Source organism: Cinclus cinclus, chromosome 17, assembly GCF_963662255.1.
Source record: "Cinclus cinclus chromosome 17, bCinCin1.1, whole genome shotgun sequence".
In the NCBI taxonomy this organism is placed as follows: Eukaryota; Metazoa; Chordata; class Aves; order Passeriformes; family Cinclidae; genus Cinclus; species Cinclus cinclus.
Genome location: NC_085062.1, coordinates 13,909,653 through 13,934,698, shown reverse-complemented (window position 1 = coordinate 13,934,698; position 25,046 = coordinate 13,909,653). Strand labels below are relative to the sequence as shown.

Below are 25,046 nucleotides of genomic sequence, written 5' to 3'. Positions count from 1 at the left end.
AACAGCGATACACACAGCAACACACACACACACACCGTGCACAAACGGGCACCACGCAGACCACCAGCACCACCAGCAGAGATACACACAGCAACACACACACACACACACACCGTGCACAAACCGGCACCACGCAGACCACCAGCACCACCAGCAGCGATACACACAGCAACACACACACAGACACACACGCACTGTGTACAAACCGGAACCACGCAGACCACCAGCACCACCAGCAGCGAGACACACAGCAACACACACACACACCGTGCACAAACCGGCACCACGCAGACCACCAGCACCACCAACAGCGATACATACAGCAACACACACACACACACACACACCATCCACAAACCGGCACCACGCAGACCACAAGCACCACCAACAGCGATACACACAACAACACACACACACACACACACTGTGCACAAACCGGCAGCACGCAGACCACCAGCACCACCAACAGCGATACACACAACAACACACACACACACACAGCGTGCAAAAACCGGCACCATGCAGACCACCAGCACCACCAGCAGCGATGAACACAGCAACACACACACACACCGTGCACAAACCGGAACCACGCAGACCACCAGCACCACCCCCAGCGGTACACACAGCAACACACACACCGTGCACAAACCGGCACCACTCAGACCACCAGCACCACCAACAGCGATACACACAGCATCACACACACACACACACACACTGTGCAGAAACAGACACCACGCAGACCACCAGCTCCACAAGCAGCGATGCACACAGCAACACACACACACACACACACACACGCACTGTGTACAAACCGGCACCACGCAGACCACCAGCAGCACCAACAGCGATACACACAGCGACACAGACACACACACACACCGTCCACAAACCGGCACCACGCAGACCACAGGCACCACCAACAGCGATACACACAGCAACACACACACACACACCGTGCCCAAACCGGAACCACGCAGACCACCAGCACCACCAGCAGCGATGCACTCAGCAACACACACAGACACACACGCACTGTGTACAAACCGGAACCACGCAGACCACCAGCACCACCAACAGCGATACACACAGCAACCCACACACACACACACACCGTGCAGAAACCGGCACCACGCAGACCACCAGCACCACCAACAGCGATACACACAGCAACACACACACACACACCGTGCACAAACGGGCACCACGCAGACCACCAGCACCACCAGCAGAGATACACACAGCAACACACACACACACACACACCGTGCACAAACCGGCACCACGCAGACCACCAGCACCACCAGCAGCGATACACACAGCAACACACACACAGACACACACGCACTGTGTACAAACCGGAACCACGCAGACCACCAGCACCACCAGCAGCGAGACACACAGCAACACACACACACACCGTGCACAAACCGGCACCACGCAGACCACCAGCACCACCAACAGCGATACATACAGCAACACACACACACACACACACACCATCCACAAACCGGCACCACGCAGACCACAAGCACCACCAACAGCGATACACACAACAACACACACACACACACACACTGTGCACAAACCGGCAGCACGCAGACCACCAGCACCACCAGCAGCGATACACACAGCAACACACACACACACACACACCGTGCACAAACCGGCAGCACGCAGACCACCAGCACCACCAGAAGCGATACACACAGCAACACACACACACACACACACCGTGCACAAACCGGCACCACGCAGACTACCGGCACCACCAACAGCGATACACACAACAACACACACACACACACACCGTGCACAAACCGGCACCACGCAGACCACCAGCACCACCAGCAGCGATGAACACAGCAACACACACACACACCGTGCACAAACCGGAACCACGCAGACCACCAGCACCACCAACAGCGATACACACAGCAACACACACACACACACACACCGTGCACAAACCGGCACCACTCAGACCACCAGCACCACCAACAGCGATACACACAGCATCACACACACACACACACACACTGTGCAGAAACAGACACCACGCAGACCACCAGCTCCACAAGCAGCGATACACACAGCAACACTCACACACACACCCACCGCGTGCACAAACCGGCACCACGCAGATCACCAGCACCACCAACAGCGATGCACACAGCAACACACACACACACACACACACGCACTGTGTACAACCCGGCACCACGCAGACCACCAGCAGCACCAACAGCGATACACACGGCGACACAGACACACACACACACCGTCCACAAACCGGCACCACGCAGACCACAGGCACCACCAACAGCGATACACACAGCAACACACACACACACACCGTGCCCAAACCGGAACCACGCTGACCACCAGAACCACCAGCAGCGATGCACTCAGCAACACACACAGACACACACGCACTGTGTACAAACCGGAACCACGCAGACCACCAGCACCACCAACAGCAATACATACAGCAACACACACACACACACACACACACCATCCACAAAGCAGCACCACGCAGACCACAAGCACCACCAACAGCGATACACACAACAACACACACACACACACACCGTGCACAAACCGGCACCATGCAGACCACCAGCACCACCAACAGCGATACACACAGCAACACACACACACGCACACCGTGTAAAAACCGGCTCCATGCAGAGCAACAGCACCACCAGCAGAGATACACACAGCAACACACACACAGACACACACACACCGTGCACAAACCGGCACCACGCAGACCACCAGCACCACCAACAGCGATATACACAGCAACACAGACACACACCGTGCACACACCGGCACCACGCAGACCACCAGCACCACCAACAGCGATACACACACCAATACACACACACACACACCCTGCAGAAACCGGCACCACGCAGACCACCAGCACCACCAGCAGCGATACACACAGCAAGACACACACACACCGTGCACAAATCGGCACCACGCAGACCACCAGCACCACCAACAGCGATACACACAGCAACACACAGACACAAACACACACACACACCATCCACAAACCGGCACCACGCAGACTACAAGCACCACCAACAGCGATACACACAGCAACACACACACACACACACACCGTGCACAAACCGGAACCACGCAGACCACCAGCACCACCAAAAGCGATATACACAGCAACACAGACACACACCGTGCACACACCGGCACCACGCAGACCACCAGCACCATCAACAGCGATACACACACCAACACACACACACACGCACCCTGCAGAAACCGGCACCACGCAGACCACCAGCACCACCAGCAGCGATTCACACAGCAAGACACACACACACCGTGCACAAATCGGCACCACGCAGACCACCAGCACCACCAACAGCGATACACACAGCAACACCCAGACACACACACAGGAACACACCATCCACAAACCGGCACCACGCAGACTACAAGCACCACCAACAGCGATACACACAGTAACACACACACACACCGTGCACAAACCGGCACCATGCAGTGGACCAGCACCACCAACAGCGATGCACACAGCAACACACACACACACACACCGTGCACAAACCGGCACCACGCAGACCACCAGCACCACCAACAGTGATATACACAGCAACACAGACACACACCGTGCACACACCGTCACCACGCAGAGCCACAGCACCACCAACAGCGATACACACACCAACACACACACACACACACCGTGCACAAATCGGCACCACGCAGACCACCAGCACCACCAGCAGCGATGCACGCAGCCACACCACCACACACACACACACACACACACACACACTGTGCACAAACCGGAACCACGCAGAACACCAGCACCACGAACAGCGATACAAACAGCAACACACACACACACACACACAGCGTGCAAAAACCGGCACCATGCAGACCACAAGCACCACCAGCAGCGATACACACAGCAACACACACACACACCGTGCACAAACCGGAACCACGCAGACCACCAGCACCACCAGCAGCGATACACACAGCAACACACACACACACACCGTGCACAAACCGGCACCACGCAGACCACCAGCACCACCAGCAGCGATGCACTCAGCAACACACACAGACACACACGCACTGTGTACAAACCGGAACCACGCTGACCACCAGCACCACCAGCAGCGATGCACTCAGCAACACACACAGACACACAGGCACTGTGTACAAACCGGCACCACGCAGACCACCAGCACCACCAACAGCGATACATACAGCAACACACACACACACACACACACCATCCACAAAGCACCACCACGCAGACCACAAGCACCACCAACAGCGATACACACAACAACACACATAGACACACACACCGTGCACAAACCGGCAGCACGCAGACCACCAGCACCACCAACAGCGATACACACAGCAACACACACACACACACACACACCGTGCACAAACCGGCACCACGCAGACCACCAGCACCACCAGAAGCGATACACACAGCAACACACACACACACACACGGTGCACAAACCGGCACCACGCAGACCACCAGCACCACCAGCAGCGATACACACAGCAACACACACACACACCATCCACAAACCGGCACCACGCAGACCATCAGCACCACCAGCAGCGATACACACAGCAACACATACACACACACACACACCGTGCACAAACCGGCACCACGCAGACCACCAGCACCACCAAGAGCGATACACACAACAACACACACACACACAGCTTGCACAAACCGGAACCACGCAGACCACCAGCACCACCAGCAGCGATACACACAACAACACGCACACACACCGTGCACAAACCGGCACCATGCAGTGGACCAGCACCACCAGCAGCGATACACACAGCAACACACACACACACACACCGTGCACAAACCGGCACCACGCAGACCACCAGCACCGCCAACAGCGATACACACAGCAACACAGACACACACCGGGCAAACACCGGCACCACGCAGACCACCAGCACCACCAACAGCGATACACACAGCAACACATACACACACACACACACCGTGCACAAACCGGCACCACGCAGACCACCAGCACCACCAACAGCGATACACACAACAACACACACACACACAGCTTGCACAAACCGGAACCACGCAGACCACCAGCACCACCAGCAGCGATACACACAGCAAGACACACACACACCGTGCACAAACCGGCACCACACAGACCACCAGCACCACCAACAGTGATACACACAGCAACACACACACACACACACACACACCGTGCACAAACCGGCGCCAGGCAGACCACCAGCACCACCAACAGCGATACACACAACAACACACACACACGCACACCGTGCAAGAACCGGCTCCATGCAGAGCACCAGCACCACCAGCAGCGATACACACAGCAACACACACACACACCCACCGTGCACCAACCGGCACCACGCCGACCACCAGCACCACCAACAGCGATACACACAGCAACACACACACACACACACCGTGCACAAACCGGAACCACGCAGACCACCAGCACCACCAGCAGCGATACACACAGCAACACACAAACAGACACACCGTGCACAAACCGGCACCACGCACACCACCAGCACCACCAACAGCGATGAAGACAGCAACACACACACACACGCACTGTGTACAAACCGGAACCACGCAGACGACCAGCACCACCAACAGCGATACAAACAGCAACACACACACACACCGTGCACAAACCGGCACCATGTAGTGGACCAGCACCACCGGCAGCGATACACACAGCAACACACACACACACACACACACCGTGCACAAACCGGCACCACGCAGACCACCAGCACCACCAAGACCGATACACACTGCAACAAAGACACACACCGTGCACAAACCGGCACCACGCAGATCACCAGCACCACCAGCAGCGATACACACAGCAACACACACACACACACACCCTGCAGAAACCGTCACCACACATACCACCAGCACCACCAGCAGCGATACACACAGCAACACACACACACACCCACCGTGCACCAACCGGCACCACGCTGACCACCAGCACCACCAACAGCGATACACACAGCAACACACACACACGCACACCGTGCAAGAACCAGCTCCATTCAGAGCACCAGCACCACCAGCAGCGATACACACAGCAACACACACACACACCCACCGTGCACCAACCGGCACCACGCCAACCACCAGCACCACCAACAGCGATACACACAGCAACACACACACACACACACCGTGCACAAACCGGCACCACGCAGACCACCACCACCACCAAGAGCGATGCACTCAGCAACACATACACACACACACATACACTGTGCACAAACCGGAACCAGGCAGACCACCAGCACCACCAGCAGCGATACACACAGCAACACACAAACAGACACACCGTGCACAAACCGGCACCACGCACACCACCAGCACCACCAACAGCGATGAACACAGCAACACACACACAGACACACACGCACTGTGTACAAACCGGAACCACGCAGACCACCAGCACCACCAACAGCGATGCACACAGCAACACACACACACACCGTGCACAAACCGGCACCATGTAGTGGACCAGCACCACCAGCAGCGATACACACAGCAACAGACACACACACACACACCGTGCACAAACCGGCACCACGCAGACCACCAGCACCACCAAGAGCGATACACACAGCAACAAAGACACACACTGTGCACAAACCGGCACCACGCAGATCACCAGCACCACCAGCAGCGATACACACAGCAACACACACACACACACACCCTGCAGAAACCGTCACCACACAGACCACCAGCACCACCAACAGCGATACACACAGCAACACACACACACACCGTGCACAAACCGGCACCACGCTGACCACCAGCACCGCCAACAGCGATGCACACAGCAACACACACACACACACAGCGTGCACAAACTGGCACCACACAGACCACCAGCACCACCAGCAGCGATACACACAGCAAGACACACACACACCGTGCACAAATCGGCACCATGCAGACCACTAGCACCACCAACAGTGATACACACAGCAACACACACACACACACACCGTGCCCAAACCGGAACCACGCAGACCACCAGAACCACCAGCAGCGATGCACTCAGCAACACACACAGACACACACGCACTGTGTACAAACCGGAACCACGCAGACCACCAGCACCACCAGCAGCGAGACACACAGAAACACACACACACACCGTGCACAAACCGGCACCACGCAGACCACCAGCACCACCAACAGCGATACATACAGCAACACACACACACACACACACACCATCCACAAACCGGCACCACGCAGACCACCAGCACCACCAACAGCGATACACACAAGAACACACACACACACACACCGTGCACAAACCGGCAGCACGCAGACCACCAGCACCACCAGCAGCGATACACCCAGCAACACACACACACACACACACCGTGCACAAACCGGCAGCACGCAGACCACCAGCACCACCAGAAGCGATACACACAGCAACACACACACACACACACACCGTGCACAAACCGGCACCACGCAGACTACCAGCACCACCAACAGCGATACACACAACAACACACACACACACACAGCGTGCAAAAACCGGCACCATGCAGACCACCAGCACCACCAGCAGCGATGAACACAGCAACACACACACACACCGTGCACAAACCGGAACCACGCAGACCACCAGCACCACCCCCAGCGGTACACACAGCAACACACACACCGTGCACAAACCGGCACCACTCAGACCACCAGCACCACCAACAGCGATACACACAGCATCACACACACACACACACACACTGTGCAGAAACAGACACCACGCAGACCACCAGCTCCACAAGCAGCGATGCACACAGCAACACACACACGCACACACACACACGCACTGTGTACAAACCGGCACCACGCAGACCACCAGCAGCACCAACAGCGATACACACAGCGACACAGACACACACACACACCGTCCACAAACCGGCACCACGCAGACCACAGGCACCACCAACAGCGATACACACAGCAACACACACACACACACCGTGCCCAAACCGGAACCACGCAGACCACCAGCACCACCAGCAGCGATGCACTCAGCAACACACACAGACACACACGCACTGTGTACAAACCGGAACCACGCAGACCACCAGCACCACCAACAGCGATACACACAGCAACCCACACACACACACACACCGTGCAGAAACCGGCACCACGCAGACCACCAGCACCACCAACAGCGATACACACAGCAACACACACACACACACCGTGCACAAACGGGCACCACGCAGACCACCAGCACCACCAGCAGAGATACACACAGCAACACACACACACACACACAGCGTGCAAAAACCGTCACCATGCAGACCACAAGCACCACCAGCAGCGATACACACAGCAACACACACACACACACCGTGCACAAACCGGCACCACGCAGACCATCATCACCACCAGCAGCGATACACACAGCAACACACAGACACACACACCGTGCAAAAACCGTCTCCATGCAGAGCACCAGTACCACCAGCAGCGATACACACAGCAACACACACAGACACACACACACCGTGCACAAACCGGCACCACGCCGACCACCAGCACCACCAACAGCGATACACACAGCAACACACACACACCGTGCACAAACCGGAACCACGCAGACCACCAGCACCACCAGCAGCGATGCACACAGCAACCCCCCCCCCCCCCCCCCCCCCCCCCACACACACACTGTGCACAAACCAGTACCACGCAGACCACCAGCACCACGAACAGCGATACACAGAGCAACACACACACACACCGTGCACAAACCGGCACCAGGGAGACCACCAGCACCACCAACAGCGATACACACAGCAACACACACACACACACACACCGTGCACAAACCGGCACCACGCCGACCACCAGCACCACCAACAGCGATACACACAGCAACACACACACACACACACCGTGCACAAACCGGCACCACGCAGACCACCATCACCACCAACAGCGATACACACAGCAACACACACACACACCGTGCACAAACGGGCACCACGCAGACCACCAGCACCACCAGCAGCGATACACACAGCAACACGCACACACACACACACCGTGCACAAACCGGCACCACGCAGACCACCAGCGCTACCAACAGCGATACACAGAGCAACACATACACACAATCACACACCGTGCACAAACCGGAACCACGCAGACCACCAGCACCACCAACAGCGATACACACAGCAACACACACACACAAACACCGTGCACAAACCGGCACCACGCAGACCAACAGCACCACCAACAGTGATACACACAGCAACACACACACACACACACACACACCGTGCACAAACCGGCACCACGCTGACCACCAGCACCACCAACAGCGATACACACAGCTACACACCCACACGCACACCGTGTAAAAACCGGCTCCATGCAGAGCACCAGCACCACCAGCAGCGATACACACAGCAACACACACACACACACACACCGTGCACAAACCGGCACCACGCAGACCACCAGCACCACCAACAGCGATACACACAGCAACACACACACACACACACCGTGCACAAACCGGCACCACGCAGACCACCAGCACCACCAACAGCGATATACACAGCAACACAGACACACACCGTGCACACACCGGCACCACGCAGACCACCAGCACCACCAACAGCGATACACACACCAACACACACACACACACCCCCTGCAGAAACCGGCACCACGCAGACCACCAGCACCACCAGCAGCGATACACACAGCAATACAGACACACACACCGTGCACAAATCGGCACCACGCAGACCACCAGCACCACCAACAGCGATACACACAGCAACACACAGACACAAACACACACACACACCATCCACAAACCGGCACCACGCAGACTACAAGCTCCACCAACAGCGATACTCACAGCAACACACACACACACACACCGTGCACAAACCGGAACCACGCAGACCACCAGCACCACCAACAGCGATATACACAGCAACACAGACACACACCGTGCACACACCGGCACCACGCAGACCACCAGCACCACCAACAGCGATACACACACCAACACACACACACACGCTCCCTGCAGAAACCGGCACCACGCAGACCACCAGCACCACCAGCAGCGATACACACAGCAAGACACACACACACCGTGCACAAATCGGCACCACGCAGACCACCAGCACCACCAACAGCGATACACACAGCAACACACAGACACACACACACACACACACCATCCACAAACCGGCACCACGCAGACTACAAGCACCACCAACAGCGATACACACAGTAACACACACACACACCGTGCACAAACCGGCACCATGCAGTGGACCAGCACCACCAACAGCGATGCACACAGCAACACACACACACACACACCGTGCACAAACCGGCACCACGCAGACCACCAGCACCACCAACAGCGATATACACAGCAACACACACACACACCGTGCACACACCGTCACCACGCAGAGCCACAGCACCACCAACAGCGATACACACACCAACACACACACACACACACCGTGCACAAATCGGCACCACGCAGACCACCAGCACCACCAGCAGCGATGAACACAGCAACACACACACACACACACACACACACACACACACACTGTGCACAAACCGGAACCACGCAGAACACCAGCACCATGAACAGCGATACAAACAGCAACACACACACACACACACACAGCGTGCAAAAACCGGCACCATGCAGACCACAAGCACCACCAGCAGCGATACACACAGCAACACACACACACACCGTGCACAAACCGGAACCACGCAGACCACCAGCACCACCAGCAGCGATACACACAGCAACACACACACACACACACACACACCGTGCAAAAACCGGCTCCATGCAGAGCACCAGTACCACCAGCAGCGATACACACAGCAACACACACAGACAGACACACACCGTGCACAAACCGGCACCATGCCGACCACCAGCACCACCAACAGCGATACACACAGCAACACACACACACACACACCGTGCACAAACCGGCACCACGCAGACCACCATCACCACCAACAGCGATACACACAGCAACACACACACACACCGTGCACAAACGGGCACCACGCAGACCACCAGCACCACCAGCAGCGATACACACAGCAACACGCACACACACACACACCGTGCACAAACCGGCACCACGCAGACCACCAGCGCTACCAACAGCGATACACAGAGCAACACATACACACAATCACACACCGTGCACAAACCGGAACCACGCAGACCACCAGCACCACCAACAGCGATACACACAGCAACACACACACACAAACACCGTGCACAAACCGGCACCACGCAGACCAACAGCACCACCAACAGTGATACACACAGCAACACACACACACACACACACACACCGTGCACAAACCGGCACCACGCTGACCACCAGCACCACCAACAGCGATACACACAGCTACACACCCACACGCACACCGTGTAAAAACCGGCTCCATGCAGAGCACCAGCACCACCAGCAGCGATACACACAGCAACACACACACACACACACACCGTGCACAAACCGGCACCACGCAGACCACCAGCACCACCAACAGCGATACACACAGCAACACACACACACACACACCGTGCACAAACCGGCACCACGCAGACCACCAGCACCACCAACAGCGATATACACAGCAACACAGACACACACCGTGCACACACCGGCACCACGCAGACCACCAGCACCACCAACAGCGATACACACACCAACACACACACACACACCCCCTGCAGAAACCGGCACCACGCAGACCACCAGCACCACCAGCAGCGATACACACAGCAATACAGACACACACACCGTGCACAAATCGGCACCACGCAGACCACCAGCACCACCAACAGCGATACACACAGCAACACACAGACACAAACACACACACACACCATCCACAAACCGGCACCACGCAGACTACAAGCTCCACCAACAGCGATACTCACAGCAACACACACACACACACACCGTGCACAAACCGGAACCACGCAGACCACCAGCACCACCAACAGCGATATACACAGCAACACAGACACACACCGTGCACACACCGGCACCACGCAGACCACCAGCACCACCAACAGCGATACACACACCAACACACACACACACGCTCCCTGCAGAAACCGGCACCACGCAGACCACCAGCACCACCAGCAGCGATACACACAGCAAGACACACACACACCGTGCACAAATCGGCACCACGCAGACCACCAGCACCACCAACAGCGATACACACAGCAACACACAGACACACACACACACACACACCATCCACAAACCGGCACCACGCAGACTACAAGCACCACCAACAGCGATACACACAGTAACACACACACACACCGTGCACAAACCGGCACCATGCAGTGGACCAGCACCACCAACAGCGATGCACACAGCAACACACACACACACACACCGTGCACAAACCGGCACCACGCAGACCACCAGCACCACCAACAGCGATATACACAGCAACACACACACACACCGTGCACACACCGTCACCACGCAGAGCCACAGCACCACCAACAGCGATACACACACCAACACACACACACACACACCGTGCACAAATCGGCACCACGCAGACCACCAGCACCACCAGCAGCGATGAACACAGCAACACACACACACACACACACACACACACACACACACTGTGCACAAACCGGAACCACGCAGAACACCAGCACCATGAACAGCGATACAAACAGCAACACACACACACACACACACAGCGTGCAAAAACCGGCACCATGCAGACCACAAGCACCACCAGCAGCGATACACACAGCAACACACACACACACCGTGCACAAACCGGAACCACGCAGACCACCAGCACCACCAGCAGCGATACACACAGCAACACACACACACACACACACACACCGTGCAAAAACCGGCTCCATGCAGAGCACCAGTACCACCAGCAGCGATACACACAGCAACACACACAGACAGACACACACCGTGCACAAACCGGCACCACGCCGACCACCAGCACCACCAACAGCGATACACACAGCAACACACACACACCGTGCACAAACCGGAACCACGCAGACCACCAGCACCACCAGCAGCAATACACACAGCAACACAAAAATAGACAAACCGTGCACAAACCGGCACCACGCAGACCGCCAGCACCACCAAGAGCAATGAACACAGCAACCCACACACACACACACACCATCCACAAACAGGTACCACGCCGACCACAGGCACCACCAACAGAGATACACACAGCAACACACAAACAGACACACCGTGCACAAACCGGCACCATGCAGACCACCAGCACCACCAGCAGTGATACACACAGCAACACACACACACACACCCACCGTGCAGAAAACGGCACCACGCACACTACCAGCACCACCAACAGCGATACACACAACAACACACTCACACATAGCGTGCACAGACCGGCACGACGCAGACCACCAGCACCACCAGTAGCGATACACACAGCAACACACACACACACACACACGCTGTGCACAAACCGGCACCATGCAGACCACCAGCACCACCAGCAGCGATGCACACAGCAACACCCCCCCCCCCCCCCCCCCCCCCCACACACACACACACTGTGCACAAACCGGCACCAGGGAGACCACCAGCCCCACCAACAGCGATACACACAGCAACACACACACACACACACCGTGCACAAACCGGCACCACGCACACCACCAGCACCACCAACAGCGATACATACAGCAACACACACACACACACACCGTGTACAAACCGGCACCACGCAGACCACCATCACCACCAACAGCGATACACACAGCAACACACACACACACCGTGCACAAACCGGCACCACGCAGACCACCAGCACCACCAGCAGCGATACACACAGCAACACGCACACACACACACACCGTGCACAAACCGGCACCACGCAGACCACCAGCACCACCAACAGCGATACACACAGCAACACACACACACACACACACCGTGCACAAATCAGCACCAGACAGACCACCAGCACCACCAGCAGCGATACACACAGCAGCACACACACACACCATGCACAAACCGGCACCACGCAGACCACCAGCACTCCCAACAGCGATACACACAGCAACACACACACACACCGTGCACAAACCAGTACCACGCAGACCACCAGAACCACCAGCAGCGATACACACAGCAACACACACACACACACACCATGCACAAACCGGCACCACGCAGACCACCAGCACCACCAACAGTGATACACACAGCTACACGCACACACGCACTGCGCACAAACCGGTACCGCGCAGACCAACAGCACCCACATATACTCAGCAACACATACACACTCTACACAGACCAGCACATGGAGACCAACAACGGCAACAGAGATGGAGCAACATACACAAACAACTACACATGCACACAGACGACAGACACACCCCATGCACAGACCAACACAGAAACAACACACACCAGCAGCAGCAGTACACACACAGCAATAGCACATGCTTGCACATACATACCAACAGCACACAGGAACACACACCACTCCCACCAACCCTGCACACCCCAACACCACACACACTATCTCACACACCTGCACCATACACACCCCCATGAAACCAGCACTGCACACACTCGACACCACATAGTACAAAGACACGCAGAGACACCCAGGTGAGAATGTGTGCATTCACTCACAGCACACACGCACCATCCTGCATATACAGCTGCACACACACACAGAGTTGTGTGCACACAGCCCTGCATACATTTAAACAGTGCAGTCTGCACAGCAGCACGTGGGTACACACATACTGCTAGCTACCTTCCACTTGCTCCCAGCCATGCCTACAGTCGCACACATCAGCCTACACAGCAGTGCACAGGGATACAACCAGCACCCCAGTCACACATGCAATAGTGTGTGCACACATGCTGATCTACATGTACACCCAGCTGTATGCACACACGGCACACACATCTGAGGCACACACATGTGCAAACCATCATGTACACCTGCACACACCTACCTCAAATCCCTACTTCCCCCCACTGCAGCTGCACATAAACACCCATGCACAGGAACATCCCAGACACAGGTCATGGGGTTTTGAACTGGGGTCTCTCTGGTCCCATCATCTGTTTAGGCAAGGTTACCCAGAGTCAGGGGCCCAAGACAGTCTCCATGTGGCTTTTGTGAATACCCAAGGATGGAAACTGCACACATTCCTGGGCAACTTGGGCCAGGGAGAAGTGTTTCCTGACATGCAGAGGGACCCTCCTATGTTCTAATTTGTGCCCATGGCCTCTGGTCCTGCCCGTGGACATGCCTGGGAAGAGGCAGTCTGTACAGTTCCCCTCAGATATTTATATACAAGGATGAGATCCCCCTGAGCTTCCTCTGCTCTGGGAGGCACAGTACAAGGTCTCACAGCTTATCGTTACACGATGAAAGATGCTCCAGCCATTCCTCCTTGGGCCCCTTCACTGGGCTCCCTCCAGCACATCCATGTCTCCAGGACTTGCTCTTGGGAGCTCTGGACCAGACACAGCACTCCAGGGGTGGCCTCACAGGCACCTCCATGACCACCTGTGACTTGCTGACAGTACCCCCAATGCAGCCCAGGATAACATTCACCTGCTTTGCCCTGAGGAGATGGTGAGCTCATGGTCAATGTGGTGCCACCCCTCATATCCCTCTGCAAAGCTGCTTTACAGCAGGGTGGCACCCAACATGTCCCAGTGCCAGGGTTGTTCCTCCCCAGGGACAGGACCCTGCATGCTCCCTGGCTGAGCCTCAGGAGATTCCTGATGGCCCATTTCTCCAGCCTATCCAGGTCCCTCTGGATGGACACACGACCCTCTAGTTTTCCAGCCACTCCTCCCAGTTTGCTGTCACCTTCACAGTTGCTGAGAGTGCCCTGTCATGCTGGCCAGGTGGGATGAAGATGTTAAACAGGCCCAGCACCAATGCCTAGGGACACCATGATTGACTGGCTTCCCATAGGACTGTGTGCCACTGACCTCCACCCCTGGATCCAGTCATCCTGCCTCAACTTTTGTTTATCCAGCCCATAGGCCAACAGCTTCCCTAGGACAAGCAGATGAGCCCAACGCCTCCAAGCAGTGCAGGTGAACACTGTCCCCTGCTGTTCACGTCTCCCAGCTGCTCACTCCATCATGGAAGGCGGTCGGGTGGCCAAGCAGGACCTTCCCTTGGAGAAGCCAAACTGATACCTCAAGAAGTTGTTGTTCATGTGCCCAGTGATGGTTACCAGAACTTACTGCTCTGTCATCTTCCCAGGATGAAGGTGAGGCAAACTGGCCTCGAGTCCACCTTCACACCCTTAGAGAAACTAGCAGTTGTATCGACTCTCCTCAGTCCTTTCCCAGTTGCCACCATTGACCACAAATTATTGCAAGTGCCCCCCATGATGGCAGGACCCACTTCCCACAGTTCCCTTTTCTCCTGACTCAGTCCTATGAGGACCCAAGGATTTTGTACTCTCTGACCAGTATCCTCCTCTGCCTCACTCCTTAATTCACCAGGGTCCTCCTCCTCAAGCTTCAGTCTTCCCCAGACACTGTGGCAGGTACAGGCTGAGGAGGGACCTGTCACCCGGACCCCTGTGTGTGTGTGCACCCCGAGTGCAGGTGTTCACACCTGCTTGTACAAAGTGCTTCACTGGAGCACATGGGCACTGCCACACACAGGTGCTGCAGCACCTACACACAGAGCCACATACACACAGCTGCACACCGAGACACACACACCCCCCAGCTACATACGCACATCTGCACATGCAGTACTGCACACACAGCTGCACACACAGAGCAGTACACACACAGAGGTGCACATGCAGCCCACATGTAAATACACACATAGCCAGACACAGACACACATGGACACACACACTCACACCCAGCTGCCACGAGGGTGTGTGTGCTCACCAACAATGCAAACATTGCAGCAGACCATAGACATATTTGGCACAAGCTGACACAATAGCTGCAGTGGTGAACAGAGCCATATACACAGTAGTGCACCAGGGCAGGCACTCATTTGCAGGGGCAGATGTGCACTTGCTAGGACAGGTGTGCAAGTACAAGTGCGCAAGGACAGGTGTGAGGGAGCGGGTGCGCACACACAAGGAAAAGCTTTCGGGGGGCAGAGAGAGAGAGGCACGGGCCGAATGTGAGCGGGGCGGAGCGGCAGGTGAGCAAGGGGCGGGGCCGCTCCTGCGCCTTTAAGGCGCCGCGCAGGTGGCGGGCGGTGACGTCACTATGTGGATACGTCACGGGGCGGGGCCGCAAGGTGCGCGGGGTCGGGTCGGGGCCGTAAGGTGCGCGGCCGCTGCGGTCTCCTCCCGCCGATGGACTCGGCCCGGGACGGCAGCGCCGACCGGGGCTTGGCCCTCGGCGCGGGGTCCCGACCCGGCCCCGGGAGCGCAGCTCGGCTCCCGCCCGACTCTGGGGCTTCGGCGCCGCCTGTCCCGGGCGGCCGTAGGAGCTCACGACCGGACGGGCACAGCTTGGGGCACGGCTGCCCGCGGCGCGCAGGAACCGAGGAGCGGTCCCCGGCCCGGACCCCGCCTGAGGGTCTCCCGCTGCCGGCCCTGCTGCCACCCGGCCTAGGCGCAAACCTGGCCGCGGCAGCGCCCGGCCGCGCCGCCTTTCCCACACCAGTCCCGTCGGAGCGGCGGGAGATGCTGCCCAAAGCGGAGTCCAGTGACCACATTGCGGCCTGGGCGGGCTCCGCCGTGCCCCGCGCCCCCATGCTGCCCAAGGCCGTGTCCAGCGAGTTCCTCGCCGGCGGGTGGGTGGGCCTGACCCCCCGAGTGGAGCCGGGCGAGCTGCCCGTCCCAGCCCGGCCCCTCGGCCGGCTCGTTACCGGCGACGTCTGCGATCCGCTGCCCAACTGCTCGGGACGGGCGCCGGAGGAAGGCGCGTTCCGGTGAGTGGGGCCGGGGGGCGCTCGCGGGGATAGGGCTCGCAGTGCTGTGGGAGCAGCGCCAGCTGCGCCCCTTCGTGCTTCCGTGGCGGGTTCATCGGATTGGGGTGCGGGACTGCCGGCAGGCTCCCGGTGGGGAGGATGCCTGGTGCCCGCTGTTCGTGCGGGATATCGCGATAGAGATACCGACTGTGGAGTGAGTGCCCCGTGCCCCAGCTGTTCCTGAGCACTGGGGTTAGCATAGCGCTGCTCTCCTTCCCTTTTGAAATGTCTCCCCTGTGGCTGAAGCTTCTGTCACTACCAAAAGAGCCTGCGGGCCCTTTGCTGTTGCCCGTTGCGCAATGGCATTAATGTGTTGTGACGGATGTGGCTTTGTGTTGGTGAAGGACACCACAGCGGGGCTGCAGCACCGCTGTCACATGTGCTGCCCTGGCCTTTGTGGCTGGCAGGGGCTGGGAACTGATATCCGGGTCCTTTTCCCCAGGAGCCTGAGCCTTCCTGGGGAAGGGGGGGAAGCGGTTTTCCAGAGACACCCTGTCTAGAAGCCTGCCTGTGTCAGCTGGTGATGTTGAAGATGAGGGCTCTTTGTGCTGGTTTCTAGAATTTCAGGTGCATGTCCTGGGGGATCTTGGAGGCAAGGATTTTTTTCTCCCTCATATGGGGGTTAAGGACCTGGTGTATATACCATGACTAAGCTTCAGACTTGGCTACTTCTGTTGCCAGCAAAAAGCTTCCTTGGTGGATCTGGGGGCTGAACAGGGTTACAAGGAACCCCTCCAAGCCCTCGTGTTAGCCTGTTCTTCCTTTGTCCTCCCAAGCATCACAGTGGTCACCTGGAATGTAGGTACAGCCATGCCCCCAAATGATGTGACGTCCCTGCTGCACCTCAACACGGGCGAAACAAACGATGTGGACATGATCGCCATTGGGTAAGAGGATGAGGTGCAGCTCCCCCTTTTCCTTCCCCTCCTCCTTCTGGCGAATCCCCTTTTTAGGGGAATCCCCAAAGCCCTGGGGGACAAGGAATGGAAGAGCTGCAGCCCCAGCCTCCCTTGGGGCATGGGGAGCAGGGGGGGGTGTGCATCACAAATGATAGCATGTCAGAAAAGGTGATGGGGAATCAGCACCTACTAAAATGGGAATGCTGAGAGGAACTTAAACCCTTGAGTACTGAGTAGACTTAAATACTCATCAAGTCGGAGGCTGACTATGCTGGGCTAAGTTAGCCCTGCTCTTGCTGTGAACTATGGCAGTCCTTCGGTCAGGTCTGTCAAGGCATTTGACTCACCTCTGAGAGCATTCTCCTCTCTGCTTTGCATGTGGTATGCAGGCCTCAGAGGCAGAGATCTGCTCTTCTACCGAGACTGGCTCTATGTCCCTGGTACACAGACCTGCTGGAAGGGTAGTGCCAAAGCACTGTGGTGAGGGTGGCTGTCCCTCGAGGACTGCAGTGGTGTGTGAATTCCTGCTAAGGCTAGGGATGTGCTGTCTTCACGCAGGAAGCAGCCTCTGCCTATAGGTGTGAGGTGGAAGAGCTGGATCTGCCTCCAGGACTGACCCTGAGCTCCCAGCTGTGGGGGCATAGTGGTGTGAGGGCTGATGCCTCTGGAGCTATGATGCTGGAGCCAGACTCTCAGTCCCCTCAGCCTTGCAGGCCAGTGGAATGGGTCTGTGTGGGTGGCAGAGGTCAACCTGAGCTGGATGGATGGGGTGAGGGGTGTAGCTGATAGTAAGGGACCTGCTGGGACCATGTTCTGGTCAGGGCAGTGTCCTGCTACTCCTCACTTCCTGGCATCTCTGCCTGGCTGTATCCTTCCTGTGACCTGTGTCTTTGTGCTTTAAGCATTTGATATTTTTGGGCAAGACATTTCCTGATTGCCCTGTTCTCTGTGGACATTTCCCCCTCTCTTCATTAATTGCCAAGCTGGGAGGAGCACTATTAGCTTTCTGGTTGCTGCTGCTTTGAGCTATGCAGCTTGAATATGTCTGGACACCTTGTGCTGTTGGGACGTGACTTCTCTGTAGAGACTGAAGGCCCCGTAAGCCCCTCTTGCACGCTGAGATGGGCTTTACGCTTCTGCTCAACCCTGCACAGCTTTACTGCTTCTGCTTTAGAAAGGGCCAAGGTCCCCGGGATTCAGGGCCACTTGTGCCTCCTGCCAGCACATGGCCCAGAATCACTGGAGTAAGGACATGGCTGGTTTACACTCTAAAATCAGTGTCTTCCCTTGAACTGCCCTTCCCACCCTGTCCTGCTCCCCAGCACTGAGCTTTGGCTCCTCTCCCAAGTTCTCACTAACTGGGACACAGATGCTTTCCTGGTGTGGCTGAGGGACCTGTACGTTTCCTCTCAGGCTGCAGGAAGTAAACTCCAAGATAAACAAGCGCTTGAAGGATGCCCTCTTCACGGATCAGTGGAGTGAACTCTTCATGGATGTGCTGAGCCCCTTCCACTTCATCCTGGTAAGGAGTCCTGAAGGAGTTGGCAGCTGGAGTTCGCTCTGCCCGCCAGGCAGGTGGGACACAGGGATAGAGAGCTGGGCTGCAGGATGGAGGGAGAGCTGGCTGGAGGGATAGCCTGCAGCCAGGGACTGCTGCTGCATCTCACCCAGCAAGTTGTTTGGCTTGTGCCACCCAGCTGTCTTTCCTGTGCTGATGCTTCCCCTCTGGTGCTTTGGGGTGACTTTATGTTGCCCCCCTGCACTGAACCAGGGTGAGGTGAATGTGGAAACCAGCTGGTGCTGCTGGCACCAGCCTGTAAGGCTCAGGGCAGGCTCAGCTCCCCACAGCATTACTGAGGCTCAGGTTTGGCTGTCAGTGTTCAGAAGGGTATGCACAAATCTCTGAACCAAATGTGCCCAGTCACCTGTGGGTTGAGGGGGCACAGAAAGGGTGAAGTGCTGCCTCATGGCCTGGAGTGGGGGAAGTTGTCCCCCTGTCCGTCAGCTCTCTACCATCCTACTTCAGCCCTTGCTCCCATTCCAGGTCAGCACAGTGCGGATGCAAGGTGTGATCCTGCTGGTGTTTGCCAAATACTACCACCTGCCCTTCTTGCACGACATCCAGACAGACTGCACCAGGACAGGGCTGGGGGGATACTGGGTGAGTGTGGCCCTGGGGGGAGATTGCAGAGGGCTGGCTTCCAAAGGAGTAATGGGATCCTCTTGGTGCAGGGCAACAAGGGTGGGGTGAGTGTTCGTCTCTCCATCTTCGGTCATATGGTCTGCTTCCTGAACTGCCACCTGCCAGCACATCTGGAGAAGGCGGAGCAGCGCAAGGAGGACTTTACCACCATACTGCACATGCAGCAGTTTGAGGGGCCTGTGGCCAATGGCATCCTGGACCATGAGTGCGTACCCCACCACTTTGCTCCCCAGTCTGGGCACTAGTGCCAGTCCCAGTCCTTGACCACCTCCATATAGGGTCTGGGGTCTGTCCCCTGCATCCCAGCACAGGTTGGAGATCAGGTCTTTCCTGCAGAGCTGGCCCAGCATGGACTCAGCATGGTGGGGTAGGTGTTTAGAGGGGTCTTGGTCTTAACCACATTCAGGGCTGGTACAGCTCCTGCCTTACTTGCAGTGTTGAGATTTGGGACCAGTCAGGCAGAGGGGCCAGCTCTGCCCTGGTGTCCTGGCTGTGTGATCTGAATCCAATGGGTGCCTCATAGTGGAAATTTCCACCCTCAGTTTCAGCTTGGGGAAGTCTGGCCCATTTAGCTAATGGTGCTTGGTCCTACCTATGGAACTGTGGCAGCTGGCCAGGCTGCTGGCTGAGCACTGACCTGTGCCAGTGTTCCCAAGAGCATCTGTGGTGTGGGCTAAGGCTGCCTCCAGGCTGGGGACATCTTACCCCTGCTGTCCCTGGCTCTGGTAGCCTCAGCCCTTTCAGCCTGTTGCCCTTGCTACCATCCACAGCCTCGTGTTTTGGTTTGGGGACCTCAATTTCCGCATCGAGAGCCTGGACATCTGCTTTGTGAAGTATGCCATTGACAGCAATGTGTTGAGCCAGCTCTGGGAGAAGGATCAGGTAAGGGATGGGCATGCTGCCAGCCTACACTGGACCTCAAGCAGTGATAGACTCTCCCCAAAACTGGCCATGCAGCTGTGGGACGGGGCATGTCCTCTTGCAACCCATAGGACATGAAGGGCCCTGGCTCTCATGTCTCTGGGGGAGGAAGGGACAGCAGACTCCCAGGTCAGTCTGGATGGAGCTGGGCACAGTTCCTTCTTCAGTGTGTGAGGAAGGACCTGAGCCATTGCACCTACAGACTGTCTGCCAGCTTAGATTGACAAACCCTGAGAGCTGTGGGAGCTGGCAGGAACAGGAATGGGATGTCATGGTGTGTGAGGGTGGAGAGACCTTGGCAAGGTTTGCGGAGAGGTCTGGCTATAGAGGCTACTGTGCTCCTTGATGTGCTCTCTTCCCCACAGCTGAACATTGCCAAAAGCACGTGGCCTGTTCTCAGAGGTTTCCAGGAAGGACCCCTGAACTTCCCACCCACTTTCAAGTTTGATGTAGGCACCAACAAGTATGACAGCAGGTAGGAGAGCAGAGCTGGGCATGAGGTAGGGTTGAGAGATACAGATGTGGGGCTCAAGAGCCAGTGCAGGTGCTGGTGTGGATGGGTGGGGAGAGCAGCCATGCTGGGGTGGGCACGGCTTGGACCAGGCAGTGTTGGTGCTAGTGCAGGTGTAGCTGTGCTGAGTGCCAAGATGAGCTGCATCCCCTGCCCACACATTCTGTAGTGCCAGGGGGGAGGCAGTTTGGGTCAGAGCCCACTGCCCATGCCAGGCTAGAGATACTCCTCTGTACTCTGCAGTGCCAAGAAGCGAAAACCTGCCTGGACTGACCGCATCCTGTGGAAGATAAAATCTCCCAGCAAGGGGTTGGGCACAGGTGGGCACCGGCCTAGCCAGGGCATGCTGTCAGTGAGCCAGCTGTGCTACTGCAGTCATATGGAATACACGGTCAGCGACCACAAGCCAGTAGCTGCCATCTTTGCCGTGCAGGTGAGCACTGTCCAGGGCTGCTGGGAACACAGGCAGGAGCTGCAGGGGTGGAATGCCCAGACTCGTGTGTGGGGGGCTTCTCTTTGGCAAGCTTAGCTGCCTTGCCCCTTACTGTGGGCTGCTGTGGGTATATGCATGGGGTCCCTGGGCAGTAGAGGCAGCTCTTTGCCATGTCCTTGCTTACCATGTACCTGTCTCTGACAGTTTGCTTCCAAGGTGGACAAGCCCCTGGTTGAGATTTATGTGGCTGACGAGTGGAGCAGGCCTGAGCAAGCAGTTGTCAGGTACAAGATGGCTGTTGGCTTCCACCGGAGCTCCTGGGACTGGATAGGACTCTACCGGGTAGGGGCTTGGGGGCTGCTGCGGCTGGAGGGAGTGGGGAGCACTGCACAGCGGGGTCCTTTCTGAGCTACCCCCCACCAGCGAACATGGTGAGGGCATACAGCTGTGCCCTCCCTTCCCCTGGCATCATGATGTGGTCTTACTTCAGGAGGCTCAGGTCCAGCAGTTCCATCTTCCTCCTGCTCTGTGGGTGCCAGGGCACACCTGGGGCTGCAAGGCAGCTTTGGGTCACCCTGTATGAGCCCCTCAGTGGAGGGGGCTGAGCAACAGGAGACTGAAGAGTGACAGGGCCGAGTGGGGTTACATTGTCCCGCTCACTTGTGTTCTCCTATGGTAAACAGGTGGGTTTTCGGCACCCTAAAGACTATGTGTCCTATGTCTGGGCCAGGAGCGATGATGGGGAGCGCTGCCTGGAGAAGCAGCTGTATGCACAGGTGAGGTGGGGCCTGCCCTGATGTCTTGCTGGCACTTCTGCCACACAGTGGGGGGACAATGACCCCTTTGTGCCCTTGAATGGGGAGGCAGACACCTCGTTACTGCTTTTTGCTGAGCCTGGGGCAGGCTCAGGGTGTTGGTAGCAGAGATTTGTAGTTTTGGCTGGGGTTGGAGGTGGAGGGGGGCACCCCTGGGCCAATCCCAGTGGTCATCAGGTGTCTCTGGGGTGCAGGTGATGTTCTCTGAGGAAGCACTGCCCAAGGGGAATGGCGAGTACATCCTTGGATACTACAGCAACACCTCCAGTAGCATTGCTGGTGTGACTGAGCCCTTCCAGGTAAGTACAGCCAAGAGGTGAGGGTGAAGGGGGGAGATGGGTATGGGAGGTGTGGTACCCAACAGTCCTCAGTGAGGGTCAGCTAGCAGTGCTGATGCAGGGGTGCAGATTTCCCTACCCAGGTCGGAGGAGGGCGGCAGCTCTACGGACAGCTCGGGCAGCAGCTCAGAAGAAGATGATAGTACACTTGTCCTCCTGGCCCCCAAATCCCGTAGCCCCAGCCCAGGCAAGATGAAACGCCACCGGAGCCGAAGCCCCAGCCTGGCCAAGTTCCAGGGCCTCATTCTGCGGCCATCAAGCCGGGACAGGGGTACAAGTCGCAGTCCCTCACCCCAGAACCGTCGCAGCCTCCCCATGAGTATCCCCACCATCCATCTGCCCCAGGAGAAGCTGGGGCACCCTGGAGGCAATAGCAAGGAGCTGGGACAGGCAGCTGAGGGTCCAGAGGGCAGCTCATTCTACCAGACTCTGCAGGAGCAAGATGGCCTACGGCGTATCTCTACTGCCAGCTCCCTGGCCAGGGCTGACCCCCGGAACCTGGGCCTGCTGCCTGCACTACGCCTGGAGATGATTGACCAGGTCCTGGGCCGGCGGCGGGAGACTGCAGACCAGGGCTATTATCCCTGCCCGAGAATGAGCCCCACCAGCCCCCCAGGCTGTGGCACCTCCCCAGAGGGGAACAGCCCCCAGGAACTGGACAGACATAGCTGTGCCATGGGCCGCTGATGTAGTGGCTCCCTTCCTCCTCCCCCTAGCGTGCTTCCTGTGTGCTTCCCTCTGCCCCTTCCCTGCTGAGACACTGCCTCCCTTA

General features: G+C 57.4%; 1 protein-coding gene across 1 annotated transcript; it reads left to right on the top strand.

Annotated features, from left to right (window-relative positions):
- Positions 1–17,534: 17,534 nt before the first annotated feature.
- On the top strand, positions 17,535–25,011 carry INPP5J (inositol polyphosphate-5-phosphatase J). Its single transcript, XM_062504309.1, has 12 exons — positions 17,535–18,115; positions 18,931–19,041; positions 20,467–20,575; positions 21,098–21,214; positions 21,286–21,461; positions 22,027–22,138; positions 22,543–22,652; positions 22,932–23,121; positions 23,326–23,463; positions 23,805–23,897; positions 24,131–24,235; positions 24,344–25,011. Exons 1-12 carry the CDS (start codon positions 17,535–17,537, stop codon positions 24,959–24,961), a joined length of 2,460 nt encoding a protein of 819 aa, XP_062360293.1. The 3' UTR covers positions 24,962–25,011.
- The last annotated feature ends 35 nt before the right edge of the window (positions 25,012–25,046 follow it).